The sequence below is a fragment of the Pygocentrus nattereri genome, chromosome 11 (genome assembly GCF_015220715.1).
Source record: "Pygocentrus nattereri isolate fPygNat1 chromosome 11, fPygNat1.pri, whole genome shotgun sequence".
Classification (NCBI taxonomy): Eukaryota; Metazoa; Chordata; class Actinopteri; order Characiformes; family Serrasalmidae; genus Pygocentrus; species Pygocentrus nattereri.
The window spans coordinates 6505226-6532968 of record NC_051221.1 but is presented as its reverse complement, the minus strand read 5'-3'; the positions used below and the strand labels follow the sequence as shown (position 1 = coordinate 6532968).

At 41.5% G+C, this 27743-nt stretch overlaps 1 protein-coding gene across 2 annotated transcripts; it reads left to right on the top strand.

The window, feature by feature from the left end:
* The first annotated feature begins 4 nt into the window (after positions 1–4).
* vps52 (VPS52 subunit of GARP complex) lies at positions 5–27227 on the top strand. 2 transcript variants are annotated; one of them, XM_037542876.1, is made up of 20 exons: positions 5–125; positions 1153–1237; positions 3370–3422; positions 3517–3592; positions 4534–4601; positions 4727–4902; positions 6236–6386; positions 7131–7231; positions 7755–7887; positions 8609–8666; positions 10209–10342; positions 10925–11080; positions 13616–13731; positions 13888–14011; positions 15231–15326; positions 16694–16801; positions 17735–17800; positions 20489–20600; positions 21964–22082; positions 25908–27227. In XM_037542876.1, the coding sequence occupies exons 1-20, from the start codon at positions 33–35 to the stop codon at positions 26052–26054; spliced, it is 2172 nt and encodes a 723-aa protein (XP_037398773.1). In that variant the 5' UTR covers positions 5–32; the 3' UTR covers positions 26055–27227. The 2 variants fall into 2 exon arrangements, with proteins under 2 accessions (XP_037398773.1, XP_017581233.1); XM_017725744.2 differs by having other exon boundaries at positions 13613–13731.
* The last annotated feature ends 516 nt before the right edge of the window (positions 27228–27743 follow it).

Sequence of the window (27743 nt, the reverse complement as noted above, 5' to 3'; positions counted from 1 at the left end):
TCAATGTAGTTTTATAGTATCTATTCGTCGTAATGGCGGAGGATCTGCTTCCCGGCGAGGCCGCTGCTGATATAAACACAGCTGGGGGCTCTGCGACCACCGCTATGGCTTATTTACAGGACGAGGTACATTTTAGCGGCTATTTTTATTTAATAACTAAGATTTCTGACCGTAGCCGTTCACTGAGCTTTTACAACTCGGGGCTCGCATCTAATGTCCCTGGCTGAGTGTGGCATTACATTAGTGTCGATCTGCAGCTTTAATTGAGCTGAAATCCGGGCTGTGTAACACTTTAACAACGATAACAACATCCTGACGATCTCGTCTCTGTTGCCATACCAACACTCTAACGGTTGAAAGTCCTCGGATTAGTAAACAAAGTGAAGCCCAAATATTAGTGAAATGGAAATGAAGTACAGTAGAGGACGATTTCTGCTTTATTCCTCTCCAGTCCTGATCAAGAGTTTCCTCTATAGTTAAATTAGAGTTAATGGCTTCTTATTCGCCAGTTTGTTGATGTAACTGCTGCACCATTTAAGGTGGACCGGGAAAAACCGAAACCCTGGCACATTAGGGCTGTAACGATACACGTCATCCGGTTCGATATGGTCCTTGAAGGTGAAGATTCGGTTCAGTTGTCGATACTTTCACATGTAAAGATCTTTTCCTTCTTCTTCTTATTATTATTATGAGTTTCCCACGAGGACATTTTCAGTTTCCTGCTGTTCCGAAACCCAGAGAAATAAACCCCAAAAATCAAAAAGTTTCTTCAGGAAAAAATCGTATTATTTGAACGTGGGTGTGTCCACGTCATCAGCCTCGCCCCTCTCTGCCCACTTTACTCTCAGTGGCCGAATACGGAAGCCTAGTCTGGAGTATTAACAGTGGGTTCGGCTGAAGACGGTGAGCGAGAGCCGCTCTGTAGAGACTGAAGAGTATCGGCCTCACAGGTTCACGCCTGTGAGTCTGTTTGATGGGTTGTGGGTTTACAGTATGACTGTCGGTATAGTGACGTCACTGTTGCCGAGCAGTTTGTGTGTGTTTGACTGAAATGTGAGATTGTTTTAAAAGAAAACCCAAATTGGGTTTCTGTAAAAGTGCAGTCAGTCTTGTTCACTAACGTCATTAATCCTTTCTTCATTTGTTTGTCAGAAGCCCGACGCTGACATCGTCCCGGCGCTGAATCTGGGGGACCTGGACATAACCACCGACGAGTTCATACTGGACGAGGTGGACAGTAAGTGCCCTCGTTTGTCTGTGTCCAGATATTTATGTGTTTCACTTCAGTAACCACACTCTAAAAAAAAACATGGTTCTTCAAGGGTTCTTTAGTAAATGAAATGTTTCTAGATAGAACCCCTTGCATGATTACATGGTTCTTTGTGTTGTGAATGAGTTCTTCAGATGGGTGGAAAATGCACCGAAAGAGTTCTTCTATTGTCACGATATCAAGTACCTAACTATAACGTAGAAGCACAGTATTCCGTACACTTCGGTTTTCCGTACACGTGCAGATTTTCCTGTTTGTGTAGTAAAAACCACTTTCTTAACATTTGTCAGTGATACATCTGAGACATCGTCATACATCCTTTTCTTCATCAAATTGGTTGGGAAGACCATCTAAGCTGGGTTTGGACATCAAATCTGTGTAAATAGTGACCGACTCCACCGCCCCCTTGGCACCAGTGGGGCAACCCAGGGATGTGAATTTCCCACCCCATTCAGACTTTCACAGCCAGTTAAGATGCATTTTAGCTCGTTTAAGCATCATATTTAACACTAAAGTGAACACTAAACGATGGATTATCGCTATGAAGCACCGTGTGTGTAATGCGGAGGTAACTGACAGTACAAACTGATGACACGTGACGGTGTTTTCTTATTTGTTTATTGTATTGTCCCAGATGTGACCAATCAAAATGCATCTTGGTTGCTGGGCAGATTTTGCAGAGTCCAACCAATCATTACACCCTGTTTGACTTCGGGTGTTTCCGCAATAACTACCGAAACACGGAAAGTGCCGGAAATCTGTACGTTGTCTCCAGCGCAATGCATAGGTTTGCTAGCTGGCTAACTGGCTTACAGGCTAACGCTGCAATAATAAAAGACAAACTTCAAGGTGAAGCTTTTAAAAAAAGAAGTTGGCTAAAAACGGAGACATACGAAGTAAAGAATGTTCCTTATGAGCCTGTTATGAGCTAAAAATGTCTGTTTTTAAACGAGAGCTGACATGAAAAGCGCACGTAGCACTGAGCTAACCCCGCTAGCTTTACGCTAACGGCGTAATGAACGTATCAGGAGTGCTACGACGTAAAAACAGATTTCTACGTTAGACGTTGCTGTGAAACGGCACTGCTTTACGATTTACTGTCTGTGTCTGAGTCTCAGAGTTTAAACAGTCTAAATAAAACGACTGAATAGTCTGTATAGGGTTTAAACCGGATCCTCTGACTAAATCAATCAGTCGATCAACCCTTATTTAGTCTCGGAGAACATCGAGGGTGACCCTCACCTACAGTGTAGCCGAGTTGATACAGGAAAAGGGATTGATCAGAACATATCAGAAACTTTTTTATTAAAAATTGTTTTAATCAGATAAGTATTAAAAAATGAAACGGTAATAATAGAAAATACATCAAGGAAAATACAGACAATATAAAAGAATAATTAAAATTTAGAAGTTAATCAAATTAAAATATAAATAAAACAAAGGGGGGAATACGATCAACAAGGCGACTGAAAATTGATTAAAATAACAAATAAAATAAATAAAAGGTGTTTCTCTTTGAACCTGCATGAAAGATACAGATACAGTGAAAATATGGCACAGTAAAACTGATACAGCAAAAATATCACACAGTAAAACTGATACAGCAAAAATATCACACAGTAAAACTGATGCAGTGAAAAGATGACAGTAATTAGCATTTAACCCGTTGTCTGTTTACGCTGAACTTCTGTCCATAAGTCGCTCAAAGCAACATAAGTTAGGAATAAGCAGGAATAAGTTACAGAGTGTTTCAGTCTGGACTGCTTTTTGAAATGCACAACACTGGGCAGCCAATCAGAATAGAGCTCATTTACATATATCAGTTTTAAAGGCACAGTAACAAAAAGCGTTTGTTCATTTGTTGATGGTGAAGAAGTGAATTATGACTGTTTTTGATACAGAAATAACACAAATGTCCTGAGTGGACCTCAGAGAAAAGTTTATTATATTTGGGCCCTTTAATCGCACCTTTAAGCTTCCACTAAGATCTTAATCATACCAAGACCAGTGAGCTGTGCTGTTTACATCATCTCATAATATCAGACTAGCAGTCTTGGACTGATATTTAAAGTGTGTAATCTGTCTTTGTCTCTCTTCAGTCCACATTCAGGCCAACTTGGAGGATGAGCTGGTCAAGGAGGCTCTTAAAACGGTGAGATTTTGGATTATTTTAATATTATTTAGTGTATTAATGGATCTTTTTGGTTGTAGATTATCTGGTTTGAATATCTCTGTCACATTTTTAGGGTGTTGATCTGCGACAGTACTCAAAGCAAGTGGAGGCGGAGCTTCAGCGCATTGAACAGGCATCAATCAAGGACTGTATCCTTTTCTATGTGTCGATTACAGCATAGCGTACAGTGTCCTGCAGGCATGTTGGTCATGCAGTTAGCACTTTGCTAGTTGGTGGGGTATAAGCTACCACTGCTCAGCAACATTAGCCTGCAGGTCCAGGATAAGAACTAAAAAGCATCAAACGTGTCTTTGCTGGTCAAATACTTTTGGAGTAAGAGTGGAGAAATGGGTGACTATATTTGGGTGTATATATATATATATATATATATATATATATATATATATATATATATATATATATATATATATATATGGGTGACGAGTATTTGCTAAACTCTCACTTTAATATGTTTCCGAAAGGGAAACAATGAACGCTGTCCCTCCTTGTGATCTAGCCAATCCGTGCTTGAAGAGAGGAGGGATCCAGTGAAATGAACTGATACAGTGAAATATAGTGAAACTGTGATACACTAAAAATGATACATAAAATTGTGTAGCAGTGATATGATGATAATGTGACATAAGAAAAAATAAAAAAATAAGTTGAAGCTGTGATACAGTAAAACGGTGATAGTGAACATATGACACAGGGGTTACAGTAATAAAATAATACAGTTTCACTGATACAGTGAAACTGTGATACAGTGAAAATATGACACAGGGAAACTGATACAGTGAAAATATGAAGGCTTAATGTAAATTTTTTACAGTGGAACTACCCATGATCCCCTGAAAATATGATACAGTAAAATTGTGGTACAGTGAAAAATGACAGTGACAGTGCAGTAGAGTGAAACTAACTATCCAGTCCAGTGAAACTGTAAATCTGGTGCAGTGGAAATATGACAGTGATAATATATAGCAGTGGGAATGTGATACAATAAATATGATACAGTGACACTGTAAATCTGATACAGTGAAAATGTGACACAGTGATTTGCCAGTATCCTTGACCAAAACCTGCACAGACATCAAAGAGAGCCAGAACATTGCGTCACTGCACAACCAGATCACCGCCTGTGATTCGATACTGGAGGTGAGTTGACACAGTTCAGAACCGGAAACTTCGTCAAAACGTTCCGTTTGTATTTAAACTGAGCAGTAAATGATGCCGTTTCATTAGCGCTGAATGTTTCTCTCTCTCTGCTCGTGCGTCTGTAGCGTATGGAGGAGATGCTGAGCAGTTTCCAGAGTGACCTGTCCTCCATCAGCAGTGAGATCCAGACTCTGCAGCAGCAGTCTGTCAGTATGAGCGTCCGGCTGAAGAACAGACAGGCCGTGCGCAGCCAGCTCAGTCAGCTGGTGGACGAGCTGGTGGTGCCCAGCACTATGATCTCGTAAGATCTGAGAGAAAGTAGTAGCTCACATTCACACGGTTAACCTCTAGTGTAGTCAAACTGGTGGAGATTTGTTTGGCTTCTCACACTGTAGGACACCCTGGCCTCTTCTGAAGGGCAGAACAGTCCTGAGCACAGAGAGGAACCCTTCCAGTGGTGGTTCGACACAGATCACTTACAAACCGTGCTCAGCACAGTTAGCTACCTCAGTGGAATGACAGAGTGGCGTAACTTAGTGCTAATTGGTTCTGTGTTTGTCTGTATCACGTCACTTCAGCAGTGCATGATTTTTCATACATCATTCAATAAATGTCAAACCATCTGTCTACATCTAAACAGTGCAGTACAGGTTTGATTCGGACTGACTGCTGCTCCATGGGAGTAAGTGTGGATGATAAAGGCTCATGTCTGAGAGTGCAGAGTGGATTAAATCGAACCTGTTCTGTTGTGGTTTAAGCTGCTGGGCTCTTATATAGTTTTGTATATAGTTCTTGCATATAACACTTGTATAGTTAGCAGGTTTAAATAGCCTCTGTTTGGAAGATAAGGACTTTCATCTGAGAGCACACAGTTGAGTCAAACTGGTGTTTGAATGATGGTTGATGTTCAACACATTCAGTGGTGTTTGTAGCTATTAGCCTTTAGCCATCGCTGAGCTGATTTCCTGTGTGGACTTTTCTTTGGGATTTTGCTGGTTCTGATTTACCAGCACAGCAACCGGTCTCAGGAGTCCATAGCAGCACAAAATGGATTGGATTTTTTCACCAATTGGATTTTTGTGCTGCCATGGGAATCAATTGGCTCTACAGTGGAAAAGAGTACACTATTACTGCATCTACAAAAACAGAAAGATTGACAAAAGTACAGACAGAATTCAGGCTTTGTGGTGGATGCTGCTGCTGTTTTTAACTGAAACACAATGCCAGTTGCTGGAGTTTAATGCCACAGTCAACTGAAGCTTCTAACTTAGAATTTTCCAGCACCCTACACTATATCAATAAGAGTCCTTGGGCAAGACTCCTAACACCACCTTGTTCAAGGACGGGACTTATGTTGACACTATGTTGAGCGTCACAAGCTTTCCAACAAGTGACCGTTCTCCTTTACAATGTCTCTGATGCAGTATAAGCTTCATTACTGGGAAAGTCATGTTCAACGAAGCTTTACAGTACAGTGGCCTCTAGTGGCTGAGATTGGAACTTCATGTGTTAGTGCTTCAGTGTGACTGAGTTGAGAGTAAACAGATCGAAGGGGAAAAAAAAAAGCTTATTAAGAGCTCTGATCTCTCTCTTTATCTGTCTGTCTGTCTGTTCATCCCTCTGTCTGTATGTAGGGTAATTCTGGACAGTCCAGTGACAGAGCAGGAGTTTCTGGAGCAGCTGCATGAGCTCAATAATAAGATCAATTTTGCCAAAGAGCTGAGCTTCAGAGAGACTCTGGCCTGCGCGGATATCCAGGACATCGTGGATCGCCTCAAAATAAAGGTGACCAGAATTCAGACTCAAATATCAGCAGATATTATTTCTGTTTCAGAAATTAAAGGGCCCCTACATTTTTCTTTCATTTTATTTTATTCGCTGAGGCCCACTCCATAATATTTGTGTGGTTTTATTTACCAAAATCAGTCCTAATTTATTTCTACATGGCTGTTTTCCAACCTGTCATTATCCTGTACAGTTAAACAGGCTGTTTTTGTTGCTGTACCTTTAAGATATGTGTAAATGACCTCTGTTCTGAACGTCTTATTCAAAAAACAGTCCAGGCTTAAACACTCCTTATAACTTCAGTTATAGGTGGGTGGAGCCTAACTGCTGTAGACTGATAAGGTGGATGTATGTAAATGTGATTTTGTGACATCACAAAAATAATGCATGCAAAACAGGCTTTGTTTCCATGTAAGGACTGTATGGACTGGAGTGAACAGTGTGTCTTAGTTTGAAAAATGAGAAATTCAGTTTTACCTGAAATGAGTCCTTAAAGTTAAATAAACTTCTAAACTGTGTAAATAAATGAAGGAGAAATAAACATTTGGCTTATTTAGTTTAATGTCCTTTAATATAGAAGGAAAATCCTTCATGACACCTGCTGTGTGCCATCAAAATAAAGCGTCACTGGATTCATCACATTACAGTGATTTTGATCCTCCAGTATCCATGATAGTGTTGTTAATTTGTATTTGCATCATCATAAATGAGAGAATCTGTGTCTGCTGTACGTTTGATCCACAGGCGGTCAGTAAGATCCGTGAGTTTATCCTGCAGAAGATCTATTCCTTCAGGAAGCCCATGACGAACTACCAAATCCCCCAGAACACACTGCTCAAGTACAGGTATCAACACATACATCAGCCTCCAATCATTCTGTTAACCCCCTCAGCCTGCAGTGAGTTTATAATAAAACCTCCAGCAAACCTTCTTCTAAAGGATCTTCCACAAAGCTGTGTAGAACAATTGTGCATATCGGCCATTCACTCTTAGAAATAAAGGTACTAAACTGTTTCTGGGGCGGTTCCCCTCTTGTCTCTGGGGTGGTTCCCTCAAGGTTCCATCTGAGTACCTTTATTCAGGGAACATAACTGAACCATAATCCACTGAAATGATCTGTTCTAAGCTGTACTGACTCCACACGCCCCGCCTCGCCTCGCCTCCAGGCTTTTACTCTACTGCTCTGTTTTAAAACATTCGGTTATGAAAAGTTACAAATACCAACTTTTCACCTGGAGAAACTGAATTAAGCTTCACAATCAGACTTTAAACCCACTGTAGAACCTTTGAGGGAACATTTACATTGTTTGATGAATGAAAACTGTACCTACACAAAATTGCTCACTGTTATTCCTCCGTCACCTACAGGTTCTTCTACCAGTTCCTCTTGGCCAATGAACGGACGGTAGCTAAAGAAATCAGGGACGAGTACGTAGACACCATGAGTAAGATCTACTACAGCTACTTCAAATCCTACAGCAGCCGACTGCTCAAAGTGCAGGTGAGAGACTTTGCGGGCAGTGAGGGGACACTATATGTGTTTATTATTTGATTATTTACAAAAACGAGCCATTAATATCCAGGATATATAATTCATAGAATAACATCGCCCTGCTATTTCAAGCTGCTTTTCACTGTGTGGTGCGGCTTGACTCAACTCTCTTTTGGTACCATCTACTTCGTTTTCCCCTGAAGTCATAGCGCATCAGTGTAGTTGGTCACCATAGTGACAAATGAAACTATCAAGTTGTGAAGGAGACAAATTGTGTTCAGAAGAGGCTGAAGCAGAGGCAGCAAGACAAAAGACTGCTGACAAAAAAAAATAGATTTTGGGAAAAACTACATCAGAGTTCAGATAAGAAGCCGATTCTGGTGGCTCGAAAAGGCGACGCAAGAGGCTTCTCTAACCTGGTATCTAACGTTAGCCTATGTGTTCAGCGATTCTCTGCAACCAATCAGCAGTCGGCAGTGTTTTTATCTCATTTTATCTTTTGGTATTGGCTCGCTTGGAACCTCCATAAATCTGAAACTTCTGCACAGGCCACATTTACGATTAATTTTTCAAAATGTTAAAGTAAATAAGCAGTGTGTATTAGAATCTGCAGAAATGTGTCTCTGTAGAGGACGTGATCACTTAGAACATCAACAGCACATGGAGTTTGACCAGGGGTGCAGACTTTTGAATAGGACTCTTTATTAATGTTTAATTGTGTCTTTTTCAGTATGAAGATGTAGCCGACAAAGATGATCTGATGGGAGTCGAAGACACAGCCAAGAAAGATATCCTTTACTGCTTCTGTGTATTATTGACGGTTATAGACTTTTCTGAACATGACCGTGTGGTTTACACAGTAAAACATCTTTTTACACTGTAAAAAATCCTTGTAAAATCTATGAACTGGTGCACCACATTTAAAATCTGCTATTGAAAACTATAAAGATTTTCATTGAACTCTTCACATACTGACATCCACTAAAACCAGTTAAACAGGACTAATTATGCTGTCTATGTTCAGTGTTCTTCAGGTACAGACAATCAACATAACATGCGTCATACGACCAGAGGCATCCAAACATGTGCACATGACTATAAATGTGACAACAGCAGTGAAAACACTGCACACTAGAATAGGATAATACACTGTTATTTAAAACACTGAACTGCTTAAGAAGTCGTGGGCCTTGTTCAGACGGGCAGCTCAAATCAGATTTTTTCAGTATGTCCGATTTGAGTAGGACAGATTTTCTGCATTCGAACAGTTAAAAGCCACATGAAATCAGACTTTTTCCAGCTGTATTAGTACCACATTTGGAAGTCGTTTTATATCTGATTGAAATTGAATTTCTTAACACGCAGGAAAAGTACAATCAGATCTTGTCTGATCACATGAGGGACGCGTTCCAAAGTGTAAATGAAATCCAGCCAAAGTTTATCCAGATACGATCCAGGCACCAAACACTTGCTGATGCACATTGAAAGCAGGACGGAAGAAAACCTTGTGTCTCCATTTTTGTCGTTTTCCAGTTTTTTTTACATAATTTGAAAATTCCATTTATCCTTTATATTGTGACAAACTTTCATGATGAATGGGCCAAAATTGCTTAGAAATATGTCTGGTTCCATTGACGTACATTAAAAGTAAAGTAGGTTTTTTCCTTCTCCTGTAAAGTTACCATTTTGGAGATATGAGGTTTTCTCCCGACAACAACGATATATATTTTACACATATGTATTTCACTGATGTCAGAAGAAAACCTTGTATGTCCATTTTTGACAGTTTTTGACATAATTTGAAAATACCCGCTGGTCTTTTGTGTGTAAATTTCATGCTGAATGGACTAAAAGAAACGACCCAAAATGACCTGGAAATAACTCTGTTTCCATTGACTTACGTTAAAAGTAATGTAGGTCTTTTCTTCTCCTGTAAAGTTACCATTAAACTTTAAACATAGTGACTGTTTCATTACAGAATCTGATCTGAAGGTCTGAATATCACTGCTATGGCCTGTAGCTTATTAGCAGTCTGCTGACCAGGTTGACCTGCGCTAATTTGCTGCTGTCTTCATGCTGCAGTTAATAAACTAGATCATTCCATGAGCTCCTTGTTAGATTTGCAAGGTTTAGAACCAGCCTAGTCAGCTTGTGCATCTAAGGAAAATGAACAATATACAAACAAATCCGACTGCAGTCTGACCATCCAGATCAGATTCTGGCCTCTTGTAACAGCTGAAATAGTCGGTCTAAAAAGCCAGAAAAGTAAGAAAGAAATCAGCTTTTTCCTGCAGTGTAAACAGTCTTACTGATCCTTAACCTCAGAGCAGGTTTCTTCTCTAAGCCCTCTCTGAAGAGCAGGAACACTATCTTCACTCTGGGCCAGCGGGGGGCGGTGCTGAGCCCAGCTGAGCTGGAGGCACCCATCCTTATTCCACATGCTGCTCAGAGAGGAGACTGCAGGGTGAGTACCAGAGAAAACAACAGAGTGTTTCTAATAAATTGGCCAGTGAGTGGAAGCACAAGGTAGGTGTTTCTAATAAATTGGCCAGTGAGTGGAAGCACAAGGTAGGTGTTTCTAATAAATTGGCCAGTGAGTGGAAGCACAAGGTAGGTGTTTCTAATAAATTGGCAAGTGAGTGGAAGCACAAGGTAGGTGTTTCTAATAAAGTGGCCAGTGAGTGGAAGCACAAGGTAGGTGTTTCTAATAAATTGGCAAGTGAGTGGAAGTACAAGGTAGGTGTTTCTGATAAAGTGGCCAGTGAGTGGAAGTACAAGGTACAAGTGGCCAGCGAGTGTAAAAAAATTTTTTTTGTGTGCGAGTATAAACTGACCAGCAGGTGGCACAATTTAACCAGAAATAAATGTAGCTTCTAAAGGTTTCCAACTGTGTTTGCAGGTTTTATAAGATTACTGTGTTTAATGTTTTATTATGAATAGCAGATTTGATACTGTATGTAATGTGTTCTCTCTCTCTCTCTCTCTCAAATTATCTCTCTCTCTCTCTCTCTCTCTCTCTCTCTCTCTCTCTCTCTCTCTCTCACAGTATCCCTATGAGACTCTGTTCCGCAGTCAGCATTACGCTCTGTTGGATAACGGTTGCCGAGAATACCTCTTCCTGTCGGATTTCTTCATGGTGGCCGGGAATTCAGCGCTGGATCTGTTCAACAGTGTGATGGGCAAAACGCTCAGCATGTTCTTGGTACGGTGACTGACCCTCATCAAAACCTAGCACTTCACATTTAATTCACAGGCATGTTCATTTAAAGCCTCAGAGAACCAGTGTTTCTTTATGTTAACCTGCACATGTGGGCTCACAATGTACATCTACAAACTATGTGCTGTGAATGACGCTGAAGTTCTCCTATCTTGATGTAAACATAACGCGTGTACGTAAGTAATATCCTCACAAATCACAGGGCCCCTCTTTTCGTTGTCCTGCCATACAGCAAAGCTGTGTTCCCCAGCTGTCCCCAGCTGTGTTCATGGCAGAGAAACACCATGAAAAAGCTAACCACCAAGCGAAAGCTAACCCAGCACATGTCCTGTGGTTTCAGTCATGTGATTTTTTTTTTTTTTTATGTTGTGGCTGCCATATTTGTGCCGAATTTCTGGCTTTGCTGCTCCACACGGCGTAACTAAAGGTGAAAGATGGCTATAATTACTCTCCTTACCTTGGAAGAGAAAAAAATGTGACCTCGATAAAATAGTCTATGATCCTTATACAGTTTCCCCTGAATTGCTGATCCCACTTAAAGTGGCAGAAAGGTACCAAACATGGTTTTCCTGACATTTATATTTATGTGATACTCTCCCTATTCTGGAGAGTCTCTCACAGCATTTAACGGCTCTTCATGTCAGGGTGGGTAAAGGATCCCATGGTGTCGTATAAAGAGGAGAAAAAAACTCTGATCAGCTTATTAATAGATAACTTTAGCTAATGTTACCATCCGAGGGGTAAACAGTCGTCCCCCTAACGGAGCTGCAGACCGCCGGGATAACTTTACTCTCTGTTTCTGGAGATTTAAATGATGTTAGAATGGAGAAGTATAAACGTTAATTGTCAGACTGAATGTCGTGGGACAGAAAACTACGCCGTGCTTTGACAGACGTGATTCTGTAAGTTTGCTAGTGCAGTTAGTTCAGAGTTCAGCTCCAGTCCTGAAACCCCTGCCCTGCATAACTGTGGTTTCTTGGTTAAAATGTCTGATATTATTGGCTGATTAATCCCTTCTTGAGCTGAACGAGGTGAGAACAGCAGAGAAACTCTAAACTATACAGTGCAAAGAGTGAGATCTACACCACCACCTGTATGTAGAGCCAGTTTCACTCATTTCTCTGCTTCACTCACGCTGGTCTTTAGATCTGCTCCAGTGCTATTTTTATTGTATTTCTGTTTTGTTTCCGAAACTTTTTTGCTTTTTTACTTTTTTTTAGTACAGCACTTAATTTTAGTATCATTCAAATGTTTTTAAAAATGTAAACAGTGTTTCCTGAAATTTTAAACACAGCTGTACACAAAGAGTAGAACCTCCCTCACTCGCTTTATTAGAAGCTCCACCCACAACCTTGTGGTGTTTTTCCATCAGACAGTGCGGTGCGGTTATCTGTAGTCATGTATTTAGTTGTTTCGGCTGCTAACCGTACTATTCCTGAGTACCTGCGCTGAATTTGGTTGCCCTTTTTGTTGGAGTGGGTCAATCTGCAGTGTATGGGCAGAGCTACTCCGGCTAATTTCACTGAACTGTAATATAATGAGAAATGGACAGAGATACTTGTCCATGGTATGAATAGATCTGAGTTCAGGTTTATAACTATGCCATATCTGGACAACAGCTGCCCTGTGGTTTGAAACTGAGCAGTGATGAATGCAGTAGAGGATGCTGATAAACTGTGTAGCAACAGATGGACTACAATCTGTAACTGTACACCTACACAGTAGAGCTGTAAGAGAGGTGGAGCTCATAAGGAGTTCATAAAGTAGAAGCACGACGTAGGTGTTTCTACTGAAGTGGCCAGTGAGTGTAAGAACAAGGTAGGTGTTTCTAATAAAGTGGCCAGTGAGTGGAAGCACAAGGTAGGTGTTTTTAATAAAGTGGCCAGTTTGTGGAAGCACAAGGTAAGTGTTTCTAATAAAGCGGCCAGTGAGTGGAAGCACAAGGTAAGTGTTTCTAATAAAGCGGCCAGTGAGTGGAAGCACAAGGTAGGTGTTTCTAATAAAGCGGCCAGTGAGTGGAAGCACAAGGTAGGTGTTTCTAATAAAGTGGCCAGTGAGTGCAAGCACAAGGCGGGTGTTTCTAATAAAGTGGCCACTGAGTGGAAGCACAAGGTAGGTGTTTCTAATAAAGTGGCCAGTGAGTGGAGGCACAAGGTAGGTGTTTCCAATAAAGTGGCCAGTGAGTGGAAGCACAAGGTAGGTGTTTCTAATAAAGTGGCCAGTGAGTGGAGGCACAAGGTAGGTGTTTCCAATAAAGTGGCCAGTGAGTGGAAGCACAAGGTAGGTGTTTCTAATAAAGTGGCCAGTGAGTGTAAAAAATTTTATAGTATAAACTGACCAGCAGGTGGCACAATTTAACCAGAAATAAATGTAGCTTCTAAAGGTTTCCAACTGTGTTTGCAGGTTTTATAAGATTACTGTGTTTAATGTTTTATTATGAATAGCAGATTTGATACTGTATGTAATGTCTTCTCTCTCTCTCTCTCTCTCTCTCTCTCTCTCTCTCTCTCTCTCCAGAAGAACATGTTGACATACGTGTCTGACTGCTATGACAGTATTGCAATTTTTCTCTGTATCCACATCATCCTTCGCTTCAAAGCCATCACAGCCAAGAGGAACATCCCGGCTCTCGACAAGTGTGTAACAGTATCGTAGACAGCAGATCCCTTTTTGCTCTGAAATGACGTAAAATACAGTCTCATTACATTAACTTCTGTAAAGTTACCATTTCAGAGGTAAGAGGTTTTGTTCTGACAGCTCTGATATGCAGATGTGGATCTCTGCGTTTGTAGGTACTGGGAGGCCGTGCTGGAGATGCTGTGGCCGAGGTTTGAGCTCATCCTGGAGATGAACATCCAGAGCATCCGCAACACTGACCCTCAGAAACTAGGAGTGCTGGACACCAGACCGCATTACGTACGGATGTAGACAGGCTTGTTTAAACAAGACTTGTTTTCTTTCATTCTTTTTAAACAATGAAACATGCAGAACAGTGCTGTGCAACAAAGACCACCCTTCATTTACTTGATTTCCTTCAAAAGTCCCATGAGGTTCAAGTTATTCAGCCGCAGGAACAAAGCAGAACAACACAGAAGGCTCAATACCCAAACACCGTATCACCGCTTTCCCAGTATTTATTGCGTCCACTGTTTACTTTTATTACAGGTTCCGTTCTTTACAGAGGTTCAATTTGTTTTTCAAAGAAATCCTCAGGAATGTTTTCCACACTCCAGTTCCAGTTAATACGTCATCAGTTATCCACATGGAAACTAACATAACGAAAAACAAGAAAATAATATAAAATGTGGTGTGTGTGTGTGTGTGTATATATATATATATATATATATATATATATATATATATATATATATATATATATATATATATATATATATATATATATATATATTTACACACACAGACATATATACACATAGATATATACATTTTATATATATATGTGTGTGTGTGTGTGTGTGTATGTATGTGTATATATGTCTGTTTGTGTGTGTATGTATGTATGTGTGTATATATATATATATATATATATATATATATATATATATATATATATATATATATATATATATATATATATATTAACCAGCGTGCCCAAACTTTTACGTATGACTTAGGGGTGCGACAATAGGTAAATTTCATATGTAAGATACGTATTGACCTTTTTGCATTACAAATCGAATCAAATCAAATTTATTTGTATGGCACTTTATACAACGGATGTTGTCACAAAGCAGCTTTACAGAATTTCGGAAAAGATGATTTCGGATAATAAAATACAGAATTCGAAAAGATTGCTAACATAACTTTTCAATATTGTTTATTTATTATTTTAATTAATTTCTTTCTTGGTAATTTGAAAAATGCTTCCCACCCACCCAGAAGGCAAAAGTGCTTGATGACGGGTTAACTGGCCCAAGTCAGTTTCTTATAAGCCATAATATAAATAAGAAAAAACTGGAATATTGAATATGTATATTTCATGAGAAAGCAGGAGAGTTTAGGAGCCTTGCATTCCAAACAATGTAATGTAAAGCCTCTCAGACAGAAACCCACCCAAACCAGTATTGAAAGTTTAAGTGGCTGTAGTAAATTATGATCTGTTTTGTCTCTGTAGATCACAAGGCGTTACGCTGAATTCTCCTCTGCTATAGTCAGTATAAACCAAACCTTCCCCAACGAGAGAACCAACACATTGCTGGGACAATTACAGGTAACCTGAATTACACCTGCACCAACCTCAGTTAACTAATCTATATATTACACTCAATTCTGAATCAGTGTTCCACATCCAGCAACTAATCACTATGTTTGGTTATTAATTACTACATATGGTCATTTCATCACTGTACCATTGGGCTGCAAGAAACGACCATTTTAATAGTCCAATAATCTACTGATTATGTAAGGAAGTAATTGAGATGAATCAGCAGCGATGTTGACCTCCCCAAATTGGTGGCGCCGTTGACGTGCCATTTCTGTGAGTTACGTTCAAATTATTAAGCAGTGGTGACCATTTGTGGCCGACTTGTTCTCTATGGCCAGTTAAATTTAACCGATTTTTTGTAAACATACTATTTCAGCAATAATTCTTTGTCCAGCTGCCCTGTATGTTTGCCGAGAACTACCTCCTGAAACCGTCTGCGAGTGGTGGCAAATGTTTGGAGAGCTCAAGGCCAACAGAAAACTGTTTGCAGCCGTTTGGAATCGCTCTCCTATGATCACCGAATTTGACCTCGACGTTAAGAGAACTATGCGGTGTTTTAAACTGTGAACGTGATCTGGAAAGTCAACAGAGCCGCTGTGAATAACAGTTATTTGCTTCTCTGTTCCAACTCCTCAAACGATTCCAGAGAACCTGCATTGTTTCCCACAACGGGGAAACTTCACCTCTGCATTTTAACCCATCCGTGAAGTGAAACACCACATACACTCTAGTGAACACACACACACTAGGGGGCAGTGAGCACACTTGCCTGGAGCGGTGGGCAGCCCTATCCACGGCGTCCTTAGGTGTCTTGCTCAAAGGGCACCTCTTGGCGCTGGGGATCGAACCGGCGACCTTCCAGTCACAGAGCCAGTTCCCTAACCTCTAGCCCTCAAATGCCCCCTTGGAGGATGTGCTCTCGCGCCAGCTGAGGACGGCTTTATAAACAGCACAACTGTTAACTCTTTTTCAGAGTTAAGCGTGAAATGCTTTTTGTTCCTGAGGCTGCCATCGTGCTTCTTGGTACTAATGAATAGATGTTCAGTTCACTTCAAAGATTTATGGTCATTGTCACAAAGAAGCTTCACAGAAGATCTGGTTCCAAGCCTGATTGAGCCAGTAACATCTTTGCTCCGCTGAGCAAACAACTTCTAATTTTAGAGGGAACTGCTTTTCCACAGAGATACAGTCCAGTGAAGCAGAGCTCATTTATTTATGACAGCTGTAAACAACCTGTGTAATCGTGAGAAATAAGAGGGTCTGGTATCTAAAACCACGCGAATATCATCAGTCGTCCTCCTACTCAGTGCAGTTGGGCATAAGGGGGTGAAATGCTGCTTCTGACTGTGTGTATTTGTATGTCTGTGTTTCAGATTGAGGTAGAGAACTTTGTGCTGAAGATGGCTGCTGAGTTTCCCTCTAGAAAAGACCAGCTCATCTTCCTCATCAACAACTATGACATGATGCTGGGTGTGCTGATGGTGAGATGATCGTTGTCCACCAGCAAATATGAATTTATATAACGCACATACAGCTGTGTGCAGAATTGTTTCCCCTGTACAAATTCCACATCTGTGATTTTATAAATGAAGATGAGTACACACACACACACACACACACACACACACACACACACACACACACACACACACACACACTCATCTTCATTTGCCGGTTGCCGGTTCGATCCCCTTGAGCAAGGCACCTAACCCCCAATTGCTCCCCGGGCGCCATGGATAGGGCTGCCCACTGCTCCAGGCAAGTGTGCTCACTGCCCCCTAGTGTGTGTGTTCACTAGTGTGCATGTAGGTGGGTGTGGGTGCGGAGGTCTAATTTCACAGTGTGCAAACACAGTGACAAATGGTTGTAAATTCTAATTCTAAGTGGCCGGTGTGTGTGTGTCTGTGTGTGTCTGTGTGTGTGTGTGTGTGTGTGTGTGTGTGTGTGTGTGTGTGTGTGTTTGTGTATATATATAAAATATCTCAGCTGATTTTTTAAAACTTTGAAACAAAAAGGTTTAGATTTATCGTGAGTTTAATTTTTAAATAAAATAAGAAATACTTACCCACTTCTTCATTTAACTACCGAAACAAAGCATTTTAGGCAGAGCCTTATTATACATCTTATATTTACATTTGCGGCATTTGCCTGATGCTCTTATCCGGAGCGGCTTACAGTTTCATCATTTTACACAGGTGGGTGAAGGTGGTGTTAGGAGTCTCGCCGAAGGACTCTTATTGGTATAGTGTAGGGGGGCTTAACCAGGCGGAGGATTGAAAGCCAGTCTGCAGCATAGAGGGCAGAGTAGAGCACCATACCAACAAACTACATTTTCTTTTCTTTATGTTGTGACATTTTCTGCACATGCATATTTACTGAATGTGGATGATTCGTAATGTTATTCTGTGTTGTAGGAGAGAGCAGCTGACGACAGTAAAGAGGTGGAAGGATTTCAGCAGCTCCTTCGGGCCAGAACACAGGTAAACATTCAAGCAGGAATTATGGGAAATGAAGTCCTATGATCTATACTAGGAAAGCACCAAAGTTTCAGTCACCAAAACATTGCTGCAAAAGTTTCACTTTTGTTTTCCGGCTGAGTGAAGACTTAATAAATCTACAACAAACATGTCAAAATATGACACTAAATCATTTAAATAGTAAGGAAAATGAGAGAGTGTTTAAACCCACTGTTTCTTTGCTTTGCTCTCTTACACCACTCAGCATGTTCAAACAGTTTGATCAGCAGCAGATCAACAGTGAATATATCAGCTGTGTGGCGTGTTTAACTGCTCCACAGATGAAGAGCAAAGAGTAACTAGAATAACAACTGTTCACTGTTATTGGGGACATTGGATTTAGTGGCATGTATCACTGTAGCCTGCATACGGTAATAATTTAGTGAGTTTATTTTATGCAAACATTTATTGTTGGCTCAGTTCTAGAGATTTTGCCAACAAGACTATTCCAGGCATCACTGTATATAAACTGCTCAAAAAAATAAAGGGAACACTCCAATAACACATCCTAGATCTGAATGAATGAAATATTCTCATTGAATACTTTGTTCTGTACAAAGTTGAATGTGCTGACAACAAAATCACACAAACATCATCAATGGAAATCAAATTTATTAACCAGTGGAGGCCTGGATTTGGAGTCACACACAAAATTAAAGTGGAAAAACACACGACAGGCTGATCCAACTTTGATGTGATGGCCTTAAAACAAGTCAAAATGAGGCTCAGTATTGTGTCTGGCCTCCACGTGCCTGTATGACCTCCCTACAATGCCTGGGCAGCTCCTGATGAGGTGGAGGATGGTCTCCTGAGGGATCTCCTCCCAGACCTGGACTAAAGCATCCGCCAACTCCTGGACAGTCCGTGGTGCAACGTGGCGTTGGTGGATGGAGCGAGACATGATGTCCCAGATGTGCTCAATCGGATTCAGGTCTGGGGAACGGGCGGGCCGGTCCATAGCTTCAATGTCTTCATCTTGCAGGAACTGCTGACACACTCCAGCCACATGAGGTCTAGCATTGTCCTGCATTAGGAGGAACCCAGGGCCAACCGCACCAGCATATGGTCTCACAAGGGGTCTGAGGATCTCATCTCGGTACCTAATGGCAGTCAGGCTACCTCTGGCGAGCACATGGAGGGCTGTGCGGCCCTCCAAAGAAATGCCATCCCACACCATTACTGACCCACTGCCAAACCAGTCATGCTGAAGGATGTTGCAGGCAGCAGATCGCTCTCCACGGCGTCTCCAGACTCTGTCACGTCTGTCACATCTGCTCAGTGTGAACCTGCTTTCATCTGTGAAGATCACAGGGCACCAGTGGCGAATTTGCCAATCCTGGTGTTCTCTGGCAAATGCCAAGCGTCCTGCATGGTGTTGGGCTGTGAGCACAACCCCCATCTGTGGCCGTCGGACCCTCATACTGTCCTCATGGAGTCGGTTTCTAACCGTTTGTGCAGACACATGCACATTTGTGGCCTGCTGGAGGTCATTCTGCAGGGCTCTGGCAGTGCTCCTCCTGTTCCTCCTTGCTCAAAGGCGGAGGTAGCGGTCCTGCTGCTGGGTTGTTGCCCTCCTACGGCCTCCTCCACGGCTCCTGGTGTACTGGCCTGTCTCCTGGTAGCGTCTCCAGCCTCTGGACACTACGCTGACAGACACAGCAAACCTTCTTGCCACAGCTCGCATTGATGTGCCATCCTGGATGAGCTGCACTACCTGAGCCACTTGTGTGGGTTGTAGAGTCCGTCTCCTGCTACCACGAGTGTGAAAGCACCACCAACATTCAAAAGTGACCAGAACATCAGCCAGAAAGCAGAAAGGTACTGAGAAGTGGTCTGTGGTCCCCACCTGCAGAACCACTCCTTTATTGAGTGTGTCTTGCTAATTGCCAGTAATTTCCACCTGTTGTCTGTTCCATTTGCACAACAGCTGTGAAATTGATTGTCAGTGTTGCTTCCTAAGTGGACAGTTTGATTTCACAGAAGTTTGATTTACTTGGACTTATATTGTGTTGTTTAAGTGTCCCTTTATTTTTTTGAGGAGTGTATATTTATATGTATATATTTGTATGTACGTTTTATATATAATATATATATATATATATATATGTGTGTGTGTGTGTGAGTGTGTGTGTGTGTGTGTGTGTGTGTGTGTGTGTGTAAAAAAAAAATATATATATATATATTTTTTTTTTTCTTCTTCTTTTTGGCTTTCAGCCACCTGTATTGTGACATCAGCTGAGAATTTTCATGATAGCAGATTTTACCTAGAATTCACAAACAAGCCCTGAAACCACCTTCCGCTTTTCCCTTTCCTGCACCCTTGACTCACTGGGGTTCACCTGAAACCTGTCCCTGGGTCAAATGACTCATGCTGGTGTTCTTAGTATAAATAAGTCAACACATCCTATTCAAAGAACACACTTTTGCACAATTAAGACACTATCGGTGTATATTTACGTACTTTACCATATTGGAGGAACATAAAACATAAAATGTGGCCTGTGCAAAGCATATTTTATGTTTTATACTATGTGAAATTCAGCACATAAATAGACCTACTTCACTACAATTAGCAGGAAAAATGCAATATTTTAAATGTGTTCTCCGTTAACATGTAATTTGTGGTGTTAAAAATTTGTGTGTGTGTATCAGGAGTTCATTGAAGAAATCCTGGCGCCCCCATTTGGAGGGATGATCACGTTTGTGAAGGACAGCGAGGCTCTGATGGAGAAGGGGCAGCTGGACAAACTTAGGAACGATGAGGGTAAGAGGTGAAGCTGGAGACGGTTCTACTGCTACTCTCTGAAAGGAGAATTTTATAGGTTTTTAAAAATCCCTGCGTAATTAAATGGTTAAGATGTAATCCGAGCCGTTCAGAGCGGTTCAGTGTGAAACGCTCTGTTCTACAGAAACTTACAAATTCAGAACTGTTCACAGTGGTGGTGATAGGAACCAGACGTCCACCTCAAAAAGCTCCTCACAGAAAGTTCCTACATGAAATGGTTATGAATTCACTGCCTGATGACTGAGATGCTGTTTTATGATAGTGTTGAGAAGATTTTGGCCTTAAAATAAAAATAATTTCAGTGTGTTAAAACACGGTTCATGCAGGGTGCTGTGAGACAAAATAGTCCCTGAAGAAAACGTATTTTTTCCAGATTTATGACTATTTTCCCCATCATTATCATTCCATATACGCTCAGAAGACTCTTTTCGGTTCTCTGGTGGGTCTGGATGGTAAATAAAATGTGTTAAAATAATCTGTGTTGTAGTCATGGTGACCCCTGGTTCCCACCACTGTAAAGACATCTGAGCAGTTTCACACCAAACCACTGTGACAAACCCAGTGACTTTGTTTACATCTCAACCACTGAATGATCTAGAAATTTTGCTGAAATTCCTGTTTAGTAGGTCTGAGGTTTGTTTGGCTTTTTTTCTGTCGAATTTTCCAAGAAAACACCAAGTTTTTGTTTCACAAAACCTCATAGTGCCAGTTTAGCTTTTATTTATATAAATGGCTAAAAGCACATTGAATAGCTAAAAATTGGCAGCAGGAGTCTCAAAACCCGAATTGTGTCTGTACTTTAGTCCATATTTATAGATAACAGTGTCACACAGTGTCAGAAACCACAGAAGTGAGTCTGTTAGAGATACTGAACAGCTTGACATCAGTTATGTTTATGGCAGTGTGATTAAAAAGCCCCAGTAAAGAGCTGGACGTCACCAGCAACCACCATCCTTCAGATATCAGTACATATTGACGTTTTAGATAGAAAGGGATTTTTCTATTTGTCATCCTGGATCAGGTTTGATGTAAATATTGATTTTCTGGTGTTATTAGGAAATATAAAGATTTTAAAGGTTTGTTTTATGTGTGTGTATATATATATATATATATATATATATATATATATATATATATATATATATATAATGTGTATATGTGTGTGTGTGTGTGTGTGTGTGTGTGTATGTATGTATATATATATAAATGTATATATATGTATACATATATATACATATATACACATATATACAATGTATATATAAATATAAAATATGTATTTATATATATATAAAAATACGTATGTATGTTTCCCTCTGTCCTCTCTATGACTCTCTCTCAGTCCGGATCACTCAGCTGGTGAGGGGATTCTCCAGCACTTGGAAGCAGTCAGTGGAAGCTCTGAGTCAGGATGTCATGCGCTCTTTCACCAACTTTAAAAACGGCACCAGCATCATACAGGTACTCTTAATGAATAATGAAAACTCTTATTCTCCAGGGTAGATTTTGGTTTGTCTATCTGAATTTTCATGACCAAATCGTAAAGCAAATCATCCATCCATCCATCCATCCATCCATCCATCCATCCATCCATCCATCCATCCATCCACTTCTCTGGGGTTTGGGTCGTGGGGGCATTATCCTAAGCAATGAGGCCCAGACCTCCCTTTCCCCAGCCACTTCCACTAGCTCCCCGGGGGGGGGTTCCGATAGTCACGCCAGCTTGTCCTGGGTCTTCCCCAGGGTCTCCTCCCAGGTGGACTGGTCTGTGACCGCTCCCAAGGGAGGCGTCCAGGAGGCATCCTAACCAGATGCACGAACCACCTCAGCTGGCTCCTCTCGACGTGGAGAAGCAGCAGCTCTACTCCGAGTCCCTCCCAGATGACCGAATTTCTCTCCCTATCTCTAAGGGAGAGTCCAGACACCCTGTGGAGGAAACTTTTGAGATTGCAAAAGTCCAAAAACTGAACACCACTCGGGTTCAGATCAGAGAGGCCATTCCTCCCAATCACACCCCTCCAGGTCTCACTGTCATTGCCCCCAGTAGGACACTAGAGTCACCAGGAGGAACACTTTCAAGCACCCTTCCCAAGGACTCTAAGATGGCTGGGTACTCTGAACTGCTGTTCGGTGCATAAGCACAAACAGTCAGGACCCGTTCCCCAACCCGAAGGCGTAGGGAAGCTACCCTCTCGTCCACCGGGGAAAACCCCAACATACAGGCGCCGAGTCGAGGGGCTATGAGAAAGCCCACACCTGCCCGCCGCCTCTCACCATGGGCAACTCCAGAAAAGAATAAAGTCCAGCCCCTCTCAAGGAGATTGGACCCAGAGCCCAAGCTGTGTGTTGAGGTGAGCCCGACTATATCTAGCCGGTATCTCTCAACCTCGCGCACCAACTCAGGCTCCTTCCCCGCCAGTGAGGTAACGTTCCAAGTTCCAAAAGCCAGTTTCAGCAACCGAGGATCAGAACGCCAAGGCCCACGCCTTCGGACACTGCCCGATCCACAATGCACCAAACCCCTACTATTGCCCCTCCCATTGGTGGTGGGTCGATGGGAGGGGGGACTCATGTAGCTCCTTCGGGCTGGGCCCGGCCGGGCACCATGAGAAAATGCCCGGCCACCAGACGCTCGCTGGCGAGCCCCTCCCTCAGGCCTGGCACCTGGGTGGGGCCCCGGTAACCCTGATCCGGGCAGGGTACACAAGTCCTGCTTTCTTATTTTCATAAGGGTAATTGTGGATCACAGTTTGTCTGACCGGTCACCTAGGACCAGTTTGCCTTGGGAGACCCTACCAGGAGCTTTTGCTCCAGACAACATAGCTCCTAAGATCATTCAAGCACACAAACCCCTCCACCATGATAAGGTGGTGATCCAAGGAGAGGAAATTATTCAGTAACTGCATGAAATAAATATAAATTTATTTATTTATTGTAAAAGTTACCCCCAAATGAACAGAACATGTTTCACTATATGCTTACAATTTGCTGCTGAAAGCCAAAAATCTCAGACACTCTGTGTTATTTTATACAAGTAATGTTTACAGAGCAGATCACTGAAGAGACACCATCTGTTTATAGTTTATAGCCCAGATTTGGGGAAAAACTGGTAGACTTTCAGAAGAAAACAGAGTTCAGTTTCTTTTATTATAAGGGTTTAAAATGACCACCATCCATTTGATTGGAGAGAAGAGTTACAGGCTCATACGATGCCCAGCTTCTGAATGTAGCTTGTGATATATGACTATTATGAAGAACATGACGAAGTGCAGTGTGAAACCACTGGTGGTTCTAAGGAGTTAAAGAGGTTAACTCTTATATGATTTTCTTTTTATTTCCAGCTCATTCTTTTTCTTTCACTTTGTGATTTTCTTTCCATTTTGTTTTGTACTGTCTGTCTTTCTCACTGTATCTCTATATTATTTCATTCTGTCAGAAAGACCTCTCGGCCTCTAAAGCAGTGGCTCCTGATTATATTGCACTTCAGGATAATTTTCTTATTTTTTGATACTCATTTACCTGATGACACTGTAGAGGTTGGCAATATGAACTTTAAATTTAGATCATGATAATTTCCATACTTCTGACAGCAGAACTGTATAATAATAATAATAATAATAATAATAATAATAATAATAATAATGGTACTTGTAACAACAATAATCACCATTGTTGTTTCTTATAAGGTCTGTTAAGTTAAATGAACTGAGATTGCTTGGTATCACTATAAAAGGAGACATGTATATGTACATACATAGATGAGCCAAATGCATGATGTTGGTGTACGCATACCACCAAAACATCTCTACAGGACCCCTGAAGGTGCCTTGTGGTATTTGGACATAAACAGCAGGTCCTTCAGACATTAGCAGCAGGTCCTTTAAGTCCTGTAAATTGTGAGGTGGAACCGCTGTGGATTGGAAATCTGAGGGAAATGGAAGCCAGCGCCTTGAACCTCTTCATCGTGTCTCTCAAACCAGTTCCTAACAGTATGAGCAGAGTGGCAGGGCTCATTATCTTGCTGAAAGAGGCCACTGTCATCAGGTAACACCATCGGCATAAAGAGGTGTTCCTGGTCAGCCTGGACCCAGCATTTCCCAGCAGAACATTCCCATGTCACGTTCCCTCCTCCTGCTTCTGCCCACAGTACATCCCGGTGCCATCACTTACCAGCTAATCAGTGCAGACGTACCTGCCGTCCACATAATGTAAAACAAAAGAGGACTCAGTGGACCAGGTGGCCACCTTCCATCACTCCATGGTCCAGTTCCGATATTTGTATGCCCATTGTAGATGCATTTTGATGGTAGCACTCTGCCCTTGTGCAGCCCTATACACAGCAGGGTGTAATGCACTGTGTCCAATAACCATCATTAAAAGAGTTTGTGACTGGCCACAAAAGCCCTTTTGTTGGTTCAGACCAGACGGGACAGGCTTTGCTGCCCTGATCCAGTCGTCTGGATCGGCTCACCAAAATTACTCAGGACCATATCTCCCACATCCAATACGTCAACTGTGAGAACTCACTGTTCGCTTACCGTCTGATACCTCCCAGACCTTGATATGTGTTGCTGTTATGAGATAATCAGCGTTAATCACTTGATCTGAGTGGAGATAATGTTTCGGCTCATCTGTGTATATTTCTTTACTATGAAGTGTTGCACATGCAGGGCTTTAAGGTGATGAGTGTTGCTGATGTTGCTACCATTCATGTTCATTCATGTAACTTGGACATTTTGTCAAACTGATTGTCAAACTGTTTGCAGTTTTGCAGTTTTCGGGATCTGTCCATCAGTGTTCTGTGCTAAAACCTTTACCTCCTCGCTCATCCTCATTTCTGTTTTGAACTGTGCAGGTGATTTTTAAAGTAATGTTCCCGTGTAGTGTTAGCTTCCATGTTCGCTTGGTTTAGGACTCTGTACAAAAATAAAGTTCAACCTTAACTGCCACACCAAAGAACCAAACACACAACCAAAAGAATAAAAGGAATCATTTTCCCAACTTCAGTTTCATCATCCGTAGCAGTACTGTGAATAGTGACGGTGTTTCAAATGTGGGCTTTACTTTTAATTTTAAAAGTTATTGAAGCCGTTTAAGGTCTTGCCATGTTTCTGGTTCATTATTTTTAGGATTATCACAGTAATATTCATATATATATATATATATTCATATATTTATATATAATGTAAAATCTTTGTGATGAGCAAAAGACATGCTGGTTTTCACTTACTCTGAACACTTGCGCACAAAAAATACCTTTTCTGTCTGTTTCCTTTTGTCCACTAGGGGGCGCTGACCCAGCTAATCCAGTACTACCACGGTTTCCATAAAGTCCTCTCTCAGCCCACGTTCCGCAGCCTGGCTGTCCGCTCCGAACTCATCAACCTGCATCACCTCATGGTGGAGGTCAAGAAACACAAACCCAACTTCTAACCAACCTTCAAAAGACCTGTGGAAGTGAAGATCAGTTAAAGAGTGAGCTAGGAAAAGGAGAGCAAGACGAAATCCGAGGAAAAGAATATTGTAATGGAGTCTCTGGGAATGGCGGAACGGCTCTGTGTGCAGTTCTTGCAGTGACGTCCATGTCGTTTTCATTCTGCTCTCCAAGGAACGTTGCAATACCACTATGGCTCTTTGGAGGAGAACGTTGACCATAAACTCTGCTTATTAATGTTACACGAACGATAAAATTGAGACGGGACCAAGGTGTGAATATTTAACTCGTTTTTGCTTTTGGTGTTGGCTTTCAGTGTCTGTCTGCTACCTTGGTGGAAAACTAAGAATTCCTTTGAAATGAATCATGTAAAGGTCTTCTGATGGTTGCGTGAGTTGTGAGGAAAACAGGTCTCAGTGGTTTACCAGTGATGGATTGGCTCATCTGTTCTGAATTAAGTATGTAGTCCTGGAATGTCCCAACACCACCATCCTGGCTGACTCCGGCCAAAAGCTGAAGGACCTTTGGAGAATGCTTATGTTGTTTGCGCTGACACATCAGTGTTGGTTGCAAATGCATCCAGCACTTTGGATGGTAGGATTGTGTGGGGGGGGTGTATATGAGGGAGTATGACGGTCTTAATTTAAGTTCCATGGCATATTAAGATGTTCATGCCTATAAATACGTTGCTGCTGGTGTGTAGGTTGGACAGGCTTTACAAACAGCTGGAAAAAAGTCCTTTTAAACCTATTGAGAAATTAGATTTTATCAGAATACATCATTTCACATTGGACTGCTACCTAAAAGTTGAGTTGTAGCTGATTGATATTAGCTGGATTAAAAGCTATGGCAATAGATTTAGCCACCATGCTAGATTTAGCTCGATTACCTACACCTGACCTGTCCTACAACTGAGACCCTTACACATGTACAATTTAGTCTTATTAATGTCAGACTACAATTTGACATTAATAACACTCTAAATTTAGATATTGAAACAAAAACTGTGCTACAGTTTCTCTTTAGTTTGAATAGGATTTTTAACTCCGCTCTAGAAAGCTTGTCCAGCTTTGCAAGAGTAGCTACGAAAGTGCATCTTAAGACGTCTGCTGTTCACCCTGTTATTGTGGAATCAGCCATTATTAAATAACTAAAAGATCTTATAACGTTTAGTGGGTTGTAGAAATTATTTCAGTTGTCTTCATCAAAAATGACTCGACTCTGACTCTCACCTCAGACACTCGAGACTCAACTCGGACGCATACTTCAGAGACTCAAGAATCAACTTGGACTCTTACCTTAGACACTAGTAACTTGGCTCGGACTCTCACCTCAGACACTTGAGACTCAACTCCATACCACAGAGACTTAAGACTCAACTCGGACTCTAACCTCAGACACTCGAGACTCGACTCATAACACAGAGATTCAAGACTCAACTCGGACGCATACATCAGAGACTTGAGAATCAACTTGGACTTATCTTAGACACTAGTAACTTGGCTCGGACTCTCATCTCAGACACTCAAGACTCAACTCGGACTCTAGCCTCAGACATTCGAAACTCGACTCATACCACAGAGACTCGAGATTCAACTCGGACACATACTTCAGACACTCGAGACTCGACTCTACTCGGACTCTCACCTCAGAGACTGGAGAATTGACTCTTTTGGCTATGTCAGGTA